This window comes from Lissotriton vulgaris, chromosome 7, assembly GCF_964263255.1.
Source record: "Lissotriton vulgaris chromosome 7, aLisVul1.2, whole genome shotgun sequence".
Lineage (NCBI taxonomy): Eukaryota > Metazoa > Chordata > Amphibia > Caudata > Salamandridae > Lissotriton > Lissotriton vulgaris.
The window spans coordinates 680,341,724-680,357,068 of NC_141695.1; the positions used below are offsets into that span (position 1 = coordinate 680,341,724).

Sequence of the window (15,345 nt, forward strand, 5' to 3'; positions counted from 1 at the left end):
TGGAAAGGTGCAATTTTTCAGCATAGATAGTGCATTGCGCTGTCGTCAGGGCTTTGAGTGGGATGAAAAAAATTGAGGGTCTATCAAAGGGGCGTGGACAATATTATTAGGGGCTATGGCTTAAAACTGTAAGCTAAAAATCTGTGCTTAGCATAGTCATCGCTGTTTTTGTCATTGCATCCAGCTATTATATGATAAGTAAAATCATACCTACAAGTCAGGACGATTTGCTTTGTCATGAGGGGTCTCGCGCGAAACGGGCCTGCAGGCACATTGTGTCGAGGAGCAAGCAGTCTACCGAGCCCGGGAGGCAGCAGAGCTCGGGGGGGGGGGGGGGGGGGGGGGGGGGGGGGGAGGAGTGAGCGCTATTGACACAAGATGGAAATGCGCATGCTGTCTGCAATGGACAGATGGCAAGAGCAGCCATCTTTGTCCATGCAGGCGCGTGCATGCAAGAGTTGGGGAGAATTGATTCCAAAAAGTCTCCATGGCAAGAGCAGCGCATGCGCTGCTTTCGCCAGGCAAGACCTAAAAAGAGACAACGTTTCTTAATGAGGACTTAACAGCAGATGTGTACAAGGTTCATACCAGTGTATCGATTTATCATTGGAACTTGTCAGATTTTCAAGAATGAGCGTACACATTTATTGGTTAAATGTGGAAATACACTAGTTTCAGCTTACTTTTTTCACAAAAGCCAAAATAAATATGGATAAATACAGATGGAAAAGCCAAAATACCATTAAACCAATAGCCCTCAAAATAATATACAAATGGCCCAAACAGTAATGACTGGGGATATACTACTTAATTTGCAATTTACATATTGTCTGCCAATACTTAGTCCAGTGTTTAATAAAATGTTTTTTATAGGGTCCTTCACTAATTGGTCGTGGCACAGGGATTTCATGTTCTCCAATGTACTCTTTCAAGTGGCATCCCATAAAGTTTAAAGTTTTCTATGACCAATACTCTTGGGGCATAGTTTTCTGAAACACACTGTGTTATGCAAAAGATGAATGAATGAATGAATGAATGAAATGGATGAATGAAAGGAGTCTTCTAAAGCGCAACTTAGCCCAAGGGCGTCAAGGCGCATAAGCCAGTCAAGTACAGAGTAGTAACCAGGGAAGATCTTACAGATACCCTTCAGATTAAAAAAAAGCCAGGTTTTCGGTGCTCTGCGAAACAATGCAAGAGAGGGTTGCCTCAGGAGCTCAGGGGGGAGAGAGTTCCATAATCTGGGTGCAACCATGGAAAAAGCTCTACCTCCCCATTTAGCCTTTTTGAACCTAGGTACTTCAAGGAGATTTTTGCTAGAGGAGCGAAGGGATCGTCTAGGAGCGTACAGATGAATAAGTGACCTGAGGTCCTCGGCACCTGTGCCATAGAAGGCCCCATGGGCAAGACAGAGAATCTTAAAAGAAATCCTAGACTGAATAGGAAGCCAACGTAGGCTTTTACGGGCTGCCGATGCCGAGGCAAGTCTAGGGAGGCTAAGAACCATCTTTGCAGCCGCGTTCTGAACCATCTGGAGGCGATGGATAAGACTCTTATTATTGTCCACATAGAGGGCATTACAGTAGTCCAGTCTTAAGGAGACTAATGCCACAGTGGCCAGTTTCCAGGCATCAGGAAACAGGTAGTGAGTAATTTTTCTGAGAACCCTGATGATACCACAACAGGTGGAAACGGTCCTACTGACCTGACGGTCAAAGGAAAGTGTGGGATCCATCAGAACCCCTAGGTTCTTAGCAAACTGACGGGGGAGGGCAGTCCCCAAGAGAGGCCGGCCACCAGTCGTTAGCCCAGATATCCTGACTGCTCCCGAAGATCAACACCTCCGTCTTCTCCCTGTTCAGTTTCAGGAAGTTCTGAATCATCCACTGAGACACCGACTCCATGCAGTTCCTGAAATTCAGAGCAGAATCCTTCACAGGCTGTGAGAGAGAGAGACCATTTTTTGGGTGTCATCAGCGTATGAGAGTACTTCCAGCCCAAAAGATCTAACTATCCTGGCAAGTGGGGTCACATAGATGTTAAATAATGTAGGGCTCAACGAGGAGCCCTGGGGGACCCCACAATGCAGAGGCTTCGGGGCAGAAAGAAACTGGCCCAGCTTCACTCTCTGTTCTCTGTTCTGCAGGGCCTCCAACCCCTATATCTCTAAGGCGGGAGATCAAGATGGAGGGAGATAGGGTGTCAAAAGCCGCAGTCAGGTCTAATAGGACCAGGAGACTAGTATGGCCCTTATCGACCTGGGAGCGGATGTTGTTAACAACTGCCGTTAGGGCAGTCTCAGTACTATGAGATCTCCTAAAGCCATGCTGGGAGAGATCAAGAAGGGCCGAGTCCCCAAGAAAAGAGCTAAAATGTCGATTAAGATGGGATTCCAACATCTTTGTCGGGGCAGGGAGGAGTGAGATAAGGCGGAAGTTTTTCAGAACCCCTGGGTCTAAAGTAGGCTTCTTGAGAAGGGGTTTAACAACCGCCATCTTCCAAGAAGATGGAAATACTCCTTCCGAGATCGCACGATTCATGACATTCATGAGGGGGAGAGTAACTACATCCCAGCAGGATTTCAGGACTTTAAGCGGGCAGGGATCCAAGGGGGAACCCGATTTGGTATTGTCCAGAAGCTGAGTCGTCAGCTCAGGGGTATGTAAGGGGAAGTACAAGAGACTGGGGGAGGGTCCATCAGACGGCTCCAAACTCTAGAATAGGCCAGAGAGTCAAGAGGAATCATACCATGATTTAATGATTTAAGAGAGCTATAGATATCCACGATCTAAGCGTGGAAAAAGACCGAGATATTATCACACAGCTATTGAGATTCCACTATTGGATCAGCTCCCTGGGGGGGAAGATAAGGAGTCTATAATTTTAAAAAGATCTCTAGGAGAGTTGAGGGAGACAGTAATCTTGGAAAAATAATCCCTCTTTCCCTCCATAACAGCTTATTTGTAATTTTTTAGGTGGAGTTTATGGAGTTCCTTCGCTTAGTGATCCAGCTGGGTCCTCCAGCGCCTCTCCTGTTTACGACACCCTTGTCTCAGCAGCCTAAGTCTGTCCAAGAACCAGGGGGCTGAAGGGTTCTTTCTCGCAGAGTAATGCTTTTTAAAGGGAGCCAAGATATCCAGAGCCCCTTAGAAGGTGCTTGCGAGTTCCAGAGCAGCAGAATTGGCACCCTGCAGTTCAGCTGGCGTAAGTTTGTTCAAGTAAGGAGAGAGGGCCTCATTATTGATAGCTTTAAGGTTCCTTCTAAGTTCCCACTTCTTAGCGTCCGGGAGAGAGCAGGATATGTCCTGAAAAGACAACTCTAATGGAACAGCCAAGTGATCGAACCAGGCTAGGGGGACTGGGGAGCTCACCTTCAACCTGGGGTCATTAGAAAAGACTCAGTCGAGTGTATGCCCAGCCAAATGGGTGGTACCTACCACCAGTTGCATCAGATCACAGGAGTCCAGAGTATCCATTAAAGTCTAGGAATCTCTGGATTCCATGTTTTCCAGATGAAAGTTAAAATGGCCCAAAAGGGTGATGTTAGACCTCTCAACAAATGGCTCTAACAGCTTGATCATATCCTGACTAAAGGAAGATCTAGGGCCCCGCTGTCTATAAAACAGGAGACAGGAGAAGGAGATGGAAGGAGTAGAGTTGATAGAAAAATAAAGAGCCTGAAAAGCGTCAGAAGGAGTAGACGGAGTCTCAGTACAACAAATAAGAGAATCCATATATAGAATTCCTAGGCCTCCTCCGCGACGACCAGTTCTATCCATCCTGGCGAGGGCATACCCAGTGGGAATGGCATCTATCAAATCAGGTCCTGAGGAATCAGACGCCCAGGTCTCTGTAATAAACACCCACGTGGGTTTCCTGGCAGAGACAAAGTCCCTAAAGGCAATATTGTTTTTTATTAAAGACCTGGCGTTGATAAGAAAACCCCTTTCAGTAATAATATTAGGGGCGGGCTTAGGAGCGACTAAACTAAGCAGTACCTTCCGGGGATTCCCATCTCCGTACCCACTGCTTACACATCCACAGCCTGTCCCAATTGAGAGAGCCTCAGGAGTAAAGGAATGATGGCAGGGCTTTAATAATGGCTTCAAAGCAACCATTAATGGTCTAGAATAGCGAAAACCTACTTGTGCATCGACCGTACAGGGTGCAGCCTCCCAGGCCCCAGACGCGAACTCAGCACAAACGGCCGCAGACGGGCTGGACTTAGAGGCGACTTTGGCGCGCGCCCGCTGAGCACGTCCGCTGAGCGCAGATGAAGTCATGAGGACTAAATAGGGCGGTGCCTGTAGGAGAGGCTAGCGTGTGACCCTGAGTCTCCAATGAAAGGGAGACCAACAATCTGTGCCGGCGCCCACCACAGCAAGCGTGAAAACCCGTGGTGGAAGGGGGAGCTGACAAACAAAGTGACAAATGCAGCGAGCGATTTTAGCAGGTATGTGCAAAGAGCAATATTTTAAAATATAGCAGAAAAACAAACAAAGTTAAAAGTACAGCGTAAAATGCATCAGCAAGTACATTCCCCCAACAATGACCACGAAGATAACTACTCTAAATAAAATGTGATACAACACACACACATATTCCAGCAGTTATATAGGCAACTCATCTGGAATGGCAGTCGTCACCTCCTAAATGTAAATGTAAATGTAAATGTATAGGCATTTATATAGCGCACTACTTACCCGTAGGGTCCCAAGGCGCTTCGACCGCTGCGAAACCCTTCCTGGTTTCCCTGAGAGATGGTCCCTTAATGGGTATCTCCAGGGTGAGACCAGGCATCCCCGGCGGTCTGGTGGGGCCGTTAGTGAAGATGAGGCAAGCTAATGCCCAGAGTTGCCGAGTGTGATCGCTGATCAGAGTGGGCACCGAGGCGAGAGAATTATCGAGTCCGCTGACCCTGGTCCAGAAACCTGCCGCGCCGGGAATCGAACCCTGGTCCCGGGCCGTCCTCTGCTCTCGGGTCTGCCGCCTCTAACCAGTGAGCCACACTACTTCTCCTCTGTATCCATCAAACGTGATTGTGTTCCCGTTTGGTGAGAACAAGAGCTAGCAGTTTTGGTTGGAAATTCCCTTTCGAGTCAAGCCAAGACTGATTCACATACAGACTCTATAAAAGCACACATTAAAAATTATGGAATGCCTCCATAGCACTAAATAATTGTTCACAAGTCTGGTGTTGCCTGCATTTCTGTTCAGAATTATTTCTGTACTTTGTCTGATGGAAGAGCGATTTACAGAAATAAAATCACAATAGCATAACAGGACGAGTATACCATTGTCACACCAATGTATTCTACTCCATGGTGCACTCTATGGACGAGGTATGATATTAGGCTTGCATGACCCATGCCCCAATTCCTCTATCACTAATGTAACACAATGTTATTAGCAAAGCACAAAAACTAAAAAGGCAGATATAATTGTTAGTGAAACACCAAGAATGTGGGTTGTTCATTTATACACAGATGGCGAATTTTAATGCTGTGCTAACCAACAAGACTTAAGTTTCTAAATAATTTACTATTAAATGCTCCCATTTGTCTTTAACATACCTTCCATCTTGTTGTGGCACGTTTGAATATGCGGTGTATCCGATGAACAATGGAATACTCAATTTCATCCTGTTTAAAGAAGTATCCAATACGCTAGTGGTACAGAACAGGGAAAGGAGTTAGGCAACAGTATGTTGAAAACCACCATGAATAACGATTTCATTAATTTGTACTAGAATTGCTTATCGACTTACCGATCTTCTTTTCTTTACGAGTTCCAGAAGATTAATTTCATACTAGGGATAAAAATTGTGCAGTGAAATGTAAAAAAGAAAGTAACTGACAATCTGTTTTATACAATAAACAAAAGTGACTGGTACTGGTTGCTTGGCATGGTACTATATCTTCTTGTGTAGGTTTCAATGACTGTATCTGGGCTTTGAGAAGCACCATTAGGTTCTGAACCAAAACTGCTCAGTATTTTCAAAGTGCAAAAATCCTTAAGGAAAAGAACCCATACCCTATTGGAGTTATGTAAACAAATGTCTTTCCCCCGATCAATTCCTAGAACTGATCACCCCCAGAACATCCAAATATTAATTGAAACTAAAATTTGTAGTTATCAAATAGCACACATTTACTAACTGAGGCAATAAGAGTGTGACTCTCAAAACGGTAAACTGTTTGGGGATTATGTAGAGTATTTACATATCAGGCAAATGATCCATACTTACGTCTTCTATTTCCCATGTGTGTACTATTACAAAAACTGCCAGCCAATAAGATATTAAGAGTATGCATTATTGTGAGTCCCCAATGGGGTCAGGTCTACTGCACTGCTTCAGGCATATAGCATACTGTTTTGAGAGCCATTCCCTAGCGATGTAATTTGGTATAGTACATACACAGTCTAAGGAGGAGAATGGTACTTTTCTCCTCATCAGGTGCACTTTACCAATTTACATGTGGTTTAATTTGTTCTCTCTATGCCATTCCTCAGAAGTCAATTAATCATGGGTGACATAGCGTACTAGTCGATGAGATTTCAGGACTTGGTTTATCGATTTCTGTTTTGGTCTTGGTTACAGTTTGCAGTTTCCTTACAAATTAATTCAGCTACCATGTGACAAACAAATTTTTACACAAGTTTCAGTTTTTTTTGCTAATGTTACATCCCCATCAGAGATAAACAACTCCATGTTTTCCGTGTAACTGTACTTTCTAGGGCAGGTTCGTTCACCATGAAATCACGAATGAGGTTCATACTAATCACTATATGCATGCAAACATTAGCCACCTTCCTTGGTAGACGCTTAACCAGGCTGTCATCTCTTTAAATAAACAATACTGGTCATTTTTTTGTGTTTTTAGATCTGTAAGGTTTGGGGCTGGTAGTTGAGATATGCTTTCTCTGCTACATGCAACTATATATCCATCAGTGATTGCAATCAATTTGTCAACACACTGCCCAACAAAAGTTATGCATATGCATTGCTAAAGAAAACTGAAAATAAATCTTAATCTAAAAGACAAGATCTATACCACACATTAAAACAAAACAGCCTCATCTATTGACTGCATGGGTTTGAATGGAACAAAAAAACATGTGAATGCACATATTCATTTATTACAGGTACTGCTGAGGTATTAGTCCGATATATTTTAAACGAAACAAAGAAACCCACAAGGTAAATAAGAACATTGGGTGTCCGTATTATAAGAAAACAGTGGTCCTTATAAAAAGGAAAAAAAGAGGCTATAATTAATATAGACTAGAATCAGTGCTTTATTGATGATGCCCAGCCAGGCAGTCAAGTTAATGAATAATCAATGCAAAGAACAAAATAAGAACACAACAATGAAATGGGACACAGTCCTGCGTCCATCAGAAACACAAAACAGATACAGTAGGACAAAACCATTTCAGGCCAGACAAAGTTAGCTTGTGAAAAATGCAAATAGTTGGAACAAGCTAAACGACAACAGCTGTTGCACTTGTTTTATCACATTAGACTAAAGTGCAAGTTGTTTCAACAAGTCGACGACATTTCGATCTTTTTAAAACACGTATAGATGGGAGAAGAAAGATAACAATCCTGATGCTATCAACTGTTCATGCTGAATTGGGGACGCAACAGCCAGATAAGTGCACAGTGAAAAATTATCAAAAAAGAACAGATAGAATAACTGTTCTAGGACACAAAGCCTATGTGAAAACCATGCAGTTCAGTGTGCTTCGTGATGAAGGTAGAAGAGGACAATAATGGGGAGAATATTCCTCTATGGGGCCGAGGCCTCCGTAAAATTGAGCAAGCGGGTCAGTGCTCATTACGAGTAATCAAGTTGTGTGATGTGAAGCAACCCGGTGTGCCAAAGGGTTTGCCGCCAAGGCAAGGGCAATAGTTCCTTGTAACGAAGACTGAATAAACGGTGAACCTGCTCATGGGGATTGGTAGTGCAGGGCAAAGAGCGCGGGTAACAGTGCGGGTGATTGAGTTCCATGTATGGCGGTCTGAATACTGGTGAGCGAGCTTGTGACAATAATCAAGGCAGGGCGATGAGCGCGGGTGGGAGGGCAGGTGAGTAAACGTCGAAGTTACGCTGAGTAAGGAGAAGGGGCAGTTGCTCACCTCGTATGAAGATACAAGCAGGATCGTGGGAGCAGGGATGAGCTTCAGGTGTGTACCTGTGGAGGAGATGAAGCATGGGGGTGAGAGGCAGAGTGGTGCGGGAGGGGAGTAAACCGTGAGTGGAAGGATGCGATCAGTGACCTGGGATAAGAACCATAGAAGGTTACGTCGTAGATGCAGCAGCTGCCGATATGGAAGGGCTGTGAAAAGGTCTCAGAGACAATGTACTGTTGGACCTGAAGGAGGGAAGCGAGTGGGGTAAGAGCAAGCAAGGTGTACGCCTCTGAAGTGTCGGTGCGCAGCATGCGCGCTTACCAGATTAGATAGTATGAAGTCCGAAGCTCGGTTGCTAGGATGTTTCAAGACGAGGCAAAGGAGAGCAAGGAATATAATTCAAAGTGGGCGGCGCTGACTAGCAAGGAATGGGGGCCATGTTGGGTGAGGGGTTTAGTGAACGACTACTAGGGATATTACACAAGCCGGCGACCGTGAAAAAATAAGAAAATCAGAAAAAGCGGTTGAAGGTTAGTGAAAAAGGTGACAATAAAAATAATGAATATTTAGTAAATTGACCCATTGTGGGCGGTTAGAAGCGAAGGGTTCCATATTATAAACATGAAGTACAGTTGCAAACGAGTAAACATTGAATAATATTAATTTAAAACATGATGGTGCTGGCAAGGTTACATGTGTGAATTAAGGACATGATAGGTTGTTAGAACCAAGGCCTTCAGAAGCCAGCCGCCGTGTAAAATGGAGAAGGAACAATTATAGAAAAAATACACAAAGTGGCAAGAGACTCTCAGAGCAAGGGGGTCCAATCTTCACTTCTGTTCAATCCGTTCTTGATACTTACAGTACGGATAATTAGTTTCAGTTCCTCTTTGTTTAGAAGTTGTGCGATGTCGGCACCTTTCGGTGGCGGTTTCACCATACTGATCACAGTCCATTTAATGTCATCTTCACTATGGCCTGCAGTAGTAAAATGCTCTACCAGAGGAGCATTCTGGGTTTTGCACTCTGCTGCGGTGTTGGCCGATACGTGTCTTCACTTTCTGCGTGGTTTGGCCAATGTAGATTTTTTGGCAAGGACATTGGATAAGATAAATTAAATTACATGTATTGCAATTTAAGAATGAGTTTGATTTTATTACAACTTGTTAAAGGTGAATTCCTTACCTTCAATTGTGAAATCACAAACATTACAATTGCCACATTTGGCATGTCCAGTGAGTGGTGTAAGCCCCCAGTGTGCATCATGGGCTATAGCCAATTTAGGGTTGGATAAAGCTGCTCGCACTAGATGGTCTTTTATTTTGCAGCTTTTGCGGAATGCAAAGAGAGGGAGTTCAATACTCATGTTACTAGCATTCAAGAATACCAGTGTTTTATAATAGACTTGCGGATAGGGTTGGATTCTGGTGAGAATGTGGTCACACATACTATATGGCTGGTGTTGGGCTTGGATTTGGGGGATAGGAGGATTTCCCTCTGGCAATACCATGCTCTTTTGAGGGCATTGCGTTTGAGTCGTTTAGGGTAATCTTGTGCCCTACGCTTAGTGGATAATGTTGTGGCCTCATGAAAGTAATCCTCTCTGGAAAAGCAATTGCGCCCGATTCGCAGATATTGAGAATATGCCAGAGAGTCACGTAGTGCAGGCGGGGGATCTCTTTCATAGCGAAGTACTGTATTTCGCTCTGTGGTTTTTCTGTAAGTCTCGTGAGTAATTCACTGTTAGAGTGGTAAATGGTGAGATCAAGGAAGGGGATTGGGGATTTGTCAAAGGCTAAGGTAAAATGGAGTCCTAGGGGGGCGTGGCCAAGATGGCGTCGGAGTAAGACGTGCTTTCGAGTCGCTCCGGCGCCCGACCTGCTAAGCATTGTACAGCATCGCCTTCAGGGTGCCAATCGGCTCTGAAACGGTTGCAGGGGCCAGCGACATCGAGCGGAGTGGTCCGGTGTTCCTGGCGATTCCCTGAGTGACCATGCAACGCCACTGGGTGCACTTCGTCATCGGGCCTGTTACGCACCGGCCTTGCGTAAGGGAGCAGCCGCCTTGGAACGCAGTGACTCGGCGCCGGCTGGGCTTGGCATCGAGGTGTGGCGATCGCCCTCTGCCTCTCTTCGCTAACGGGGTCCCTCCTCTCCACCGGGACACTAGCATGATTACGAGCACTTTGCTGTAAAGGACCGAGAAGCCCGGCGGAAGGCCGACCACGTGGAGGGTGGGCCCCGGATCCTTAGCGGGGCCGTGTGACCTGATCGCGGCTGTTTCTGGAAACCGCGACACTGACCCGCGGCGTCCATTGCTGAAACGGAGTGTCTTCCTCGTCCCTGCGTGCGACTTGCTACCTGGTGTGGACCCGTGCCCTGCACCGACTGCGACTCGGCATTGCTGGCCCTGCGCGGTGAACCCAGGTCTGGCCTTTGGCTCTGGCGGGAAGCTCCTACGCCGCCATCTTACTCGGGCAGCAGCCGCCCGTGCCGCAGGTACTTCTGAGCGGCCTTCGTCCCCAATAGCCTTGACTCCACGGCTCCACCGCGATGTCGAATTTGCCACGCAAGGGGAGGACGGTGAAAGACGGAGCATCTAAAACGTTGCAGCCGCCATCTTCACCCGGAGCTAGTGGTTCGACTAGGCAGTCGGACGAGGAGGCGCCCGCCACCAAGGCATTCATGAAGGAGCTGTTTGCCTCTATCAAGGAGGATATCTCCGAGCTTCGCGCCCAGCTGGCGTCGGACCTACGGGAGGTCCGGAGAGATGTGGACGGCATTGGTGAGCGGGTGGCCACCTTGGAAGATCATGACTTAAGTATGGTGAATGATGTTCACCAATTACAGCAAGATGTTCTTCGCCTTACTGACCAGAACCTGAACCTGCAAGCATACGCTGAGGACCTGGAAAACCGCTCCAGGAGAAACAACATCCGCATCAGAGCGGTACCTTGGGAGGGTGAGGCTGGAGACTTGAGAGAATATGTGCAAGCCCTGTTCCTGCAAGTACTGGATGAGGAGGACGTTCAGGAGATCAAGATGGACAGGGTGCACAGAGTTGGCCTGCCTAGGCGAGGAGGTGCCCCCCCCCCCCCCCCCGGACATCCTCGCGTGTGTGCATGACTTTCAGACGAAGGAACGCATCTTACGGAAGGCTAGGTCCATCACCACCTTGCAATTTCGAGGCCACCGGCCGCAGTTGTTCTAGGACCTGGCGGCGTCCACGCTTCAAAAGAGGAGAGAATTCCGACCAGTGACTGCTTTTCTGAGGGAGCGCAACATCTCGTACTCCTGGGGGCACCCCTTCCGTATCATATTCCGGTGGCAGAACAGACTGGCACAGATCCGCTCACTGCAGGCCGCGAAGGAGCTGCTGGGCCTAGAGGACGATCCTTCCTCCCAGGCGGCACAATCCTCACCATCGCGACGACGGCGGCGATCTTCCTCATGGCACCGGGTTGGCTCTTCCCCGGACCGGCTGCGTCCGGACCACTCTGTTAGCTTGCAGGAGAGAGGCTCAGCGGTGGCATCGGTGGCCTCGGCCACGCTTGCAGATACTCAGCAGAGCTCTGGAGCGGCATGATCCCCGACTTCCTTGATGGTCGGGCGCCGGGGAGTCTCTGTCCCTACGGCCCTGGGGTATTATGGTACTTTTGGAGAAGACACCCCGGGCCATGGCCCTGGGGGCCCCCACCCCGATTCCAGTCTGATGTGGACCTTGTGACCTGTGGCCCATTGGAACTGCTGAGTGCTTGGTTCAGGTTACGGGCCTTGTGCTCCGTTTTCTTGTTTCTCGGGTTGTTGGAGGGGGGTGGGACAGAGGGTGCTTTGAATGTGGGTACTGTAGTGGGGTGGCGATTGTGTGTGGTGAATGTGTACTGCTGTTGACCTTGGTGCTGTTATTCTCTGCATTTTTTCCTTTGCTCTATGATGGTACTCCTTCAGCTCTTGTGCTTTATGGAGGGGAGACCCTTCTGGGGTGCTGGAGGAGGGGGGGGGAGGAAGGGGGGGGGGGGGGGGGGGAGTGCGTGTGGTCCCTCCTGTACGGATGTGGCTAGGGACTTTTCCTTGGCTACCTATGCGTGGTTGTCCTAGATGTGATTGGGTTCCGGTATGCGACGGGGATCTGAGGTTGGAATGTGGATGTCTTGGCACATACATGGGACGGAGTCTTAAGTCCCCATTATGCCTGTTAGTATAGGCACCTGGAACGTGAAAGGCCTCAATTCACCACAGAAGCGGCAGAAACTTTGGAAGTACATTTCGGACCATCACCTGGATGTGGTTGCTCATCAGGAAACCCACCTGGCTAGGAGGGACGAAATGAGACTTCGCCATAGGCAATTCCCCCTTATCTACAGGGCGTCCGCGCCCACGAAGCATAGAGGGGTGGCCCTCCTCTTCCGGGCCTCCCTCCACTTTCAACCCCTGGGGGTGAGCGTTGATAAGGAGGGTCGTTGGCTAATGGTGAAGGGGACGCTGTATGGTCGTTTGTGTACCTTTGTTGTGGTGTATGCTCCGAATGCGGGTCAAAATGGCTTTTTGCAATGTTTGATGGATAAGATGGGGGACTTTGTGGATGGGCACTTACTACTGCTGGGGATTTCAATATGGTGTGGGACAGGGACTTGGATAGTTCTGGGGCGCGCAGGGCAGATACTGGTGTCTTCTCGGAGGAAACACAGCGTCAAGTGGGTGAAATGGGGCTGGCAGATAGCTGGCGCTTTGTCCACGCGCAGGCCAGGGACTATACTTTCTTCTCCCACGTCCATCGCTCGTACTCCCGCATAGACTACATTTTAGTTAGCCAGGCTCTTAGGGGGGATATTCGTATGACTGATATCTTTCCGTTCTCGCTGTCGGACCATAGCTTGGTGGTACTGGGGTTGCATTGGGCCGCGGGGGAGACGGCTGGCGAAGGTGGTACTTCCCGGCCGCTCTGGTGAGAGATGAGGTGTCCTGTAAGGCACTGAGGAAGGCTATTGGTGATTTTTTTGTCCTCAATCCGCCTTCTGACACGTCGGTGTATAACACGTGGGATGCATGGAAGGCCTCCTTGCGGGGCACGTGCCTCGCCCTTAACGCGAATCTTAATAAACTTCGGTGGGAAGAGAGGGAGGCTCTGGAAACGGAGCTTGCCACCTTGGAACAGGCGCACAAGGCGAACCCCTCCAGGGTGACCCTGCGCCCCCTGACGGCGGTGCGAGGGAAACTAAAGGCCCATTATAACAACAGGGCGAAATTCACCATTCTGCGCCTTCGTCGTGTCTCCTATTCCCAGGGCAATAAGGTTGGGCGCCACCTTGCTCGGCAACTTCGTGACAAGCGGGAGAGGGATTACATCGGGGGTGTGAGAGACCATACGGGCTCTGTTCAGCATAAAGACGTGGACAAGGCGGCCATATTTGGTTGCTTCTACGAAGAGCTCTATTCGAGCGAGGCTCTCAATCCGGAGGCTCAATCCGAGTTTTTGGGCGGTCTGCCTCTACCGAGAGTTTCCAGAGAATGGAATGATTTGTGTCCTCCCCCATCTCTAGGGAGGAGGTATTAGACGCCATCAAGACCTTGAAACTGCATAAGGCCCCCGGGCCTGACGGCTACACGGCTCTGTTCTACAAGACGTTTGCGTCTGACATCTGCGACTACTTAGTCTCCCTCTTCAACGCGATGGCCACTGACGGTAGGACCTCGGACACCATGGCCGAGGCAATGATTACTATCATCCCCAAACCGGGTAAGGACCCTACCTACTGTGCATCTTATCGTCCGATAGCGCTCCTTAACCTGGACGCCAAATTGTACTCTTCCATCCTGGCGAACAGACTGCAAGACTTGATGCCTGCTCTGATCCACCCAGATCAATCTGGATTCATTAAAGGTAGACAAACTCATGACAATCTGCGGCGCGTCGTCCATTTAATCGAGAAAGCGGAGCGGTTCCGCATACCAGCAGTGTTGGTAGGGCTTGACGCGGAGAAGGCCTTTGACCGCGTTGATTGGGGGTTCTTGCACCGAACGCTGGTGGCCTTCGGGTTCTCGGCCCAATTTATAAAATGCTTGAGGCCAATTACAATAACCCTACCTCCCGAGTGTTAGTTAACGGCCATAGGTCCGGGAGTTTGTCATTCCCGAGGAACGCGCCAGGGCTGTCCACTCTCGCCCCTTCTCTTTGCCCTTAGCATAGAACCATTGGCGCTGGCGATCCGGGAAAATGAGCGGATCCTGGGACTCCCCTTTACGGGTGAGCAGCATAAGATCTCACTCTTCGCCGATGACGTCCTGTTGTCCATTCGAGACCCGGCGCTGTCGCTACCCCATGTCCATTCGGTGCTCTCTGAGTATGAAACGTGGCGGGGTTCAAAGTTAACTTCGACAAGTCCTACATCTTGAATTTGACCCTACCACAGGGGGAGGTGCAACAGATCCGGTTGCTTACTCCGCTCTCGTGGAAGTCTACCTCCTTGCTTTACCTGGGCGTGCGGCTGACCTCTACCATAGGCGCCTTGTTCCAGGCTAACTTCCCCCCCGATGCGGACGTCGATTCGTACGGAACTGGACCGGCGGAAGCCCAAATTTATCTCGTGGCTGGGTAGGATTCATGCACTCAAAATGGTTCTCTTGCCCAAGCTCCTTTACCTCTTCCAGGCCTTGCCTATCCCGATAGGACTAGATTACTTCCGTCGGCTTAAGACCCTGATGCTGAAGTATGTCTGGCAAGGCGGTCGGGCGCGACTTCCGTTTACGGTTCTCCGACGTCCGCGGCTGGAGGGGGGAGTGGGCTTTGCAGACATGCATTTGTATTACAAGGCTGCCCAATTGAGAGTACTAGTGGAGTGATCCCAACAGCTTTCGGAGAAGCACTGGCTCCACATGGATCAGAGCGTTGCGGGTCGTTCCATCTGGGACCTAGCCTGGAAACCTAAAGTGGACCGGCCCAGAAACGCGTACATTAGCACTCCTACCAGCGTACATTAGCACTCCTACCAGCACGGTGTTAAAGGTCTGGGACACGGTTAGTAGCGATGACCGGTAGACCACGTTCCGGTCCCCGTTCACTCCGATCCACTTCAACACGGCCTTTCCTCCGGCGTTGACGGAGGGTCCCTTTGAGGCCTGGAGGGAGGGTGGCTGTAGGGCCCTCACCCACCTGTTCCATGGTGCCGAACCCCTCACTTTCCATAATTGTATGAGGGATTATGGTGTTCT

General features: G+C 48.8%; 1 protein-coding gene across 1 annotated transcript in view; it reads right to left on the reverse strand.

The window, feature by feature from the left end:
- The window catches only part of UTP6 (UTP6 small subunit processome component), a 391,901-nt gene that overhangs the window by 331,387 nt on the left and 45,169 nt on the right, over nucleotides 1-15,345 (reverse strand). Inside the window, exons 3-4 of the mRNA XM_086930881.1 lie at nucleotides 5,768-5,809; nucleotides 5,574-5,666 (exon numbers count right to left, since the gene is read on the reverse strand). Of these exons, the coding sequence (XP_086787007.1) occupies nucleotides 5,574-5,666; nucleotides 5,768-5,809 (135 nt within the window). The remainder of the gene's footprint in view (nucleotides 1-5,573; nucleotides 5,667-5,767; nucleotides 5,810-15,345) is intronic.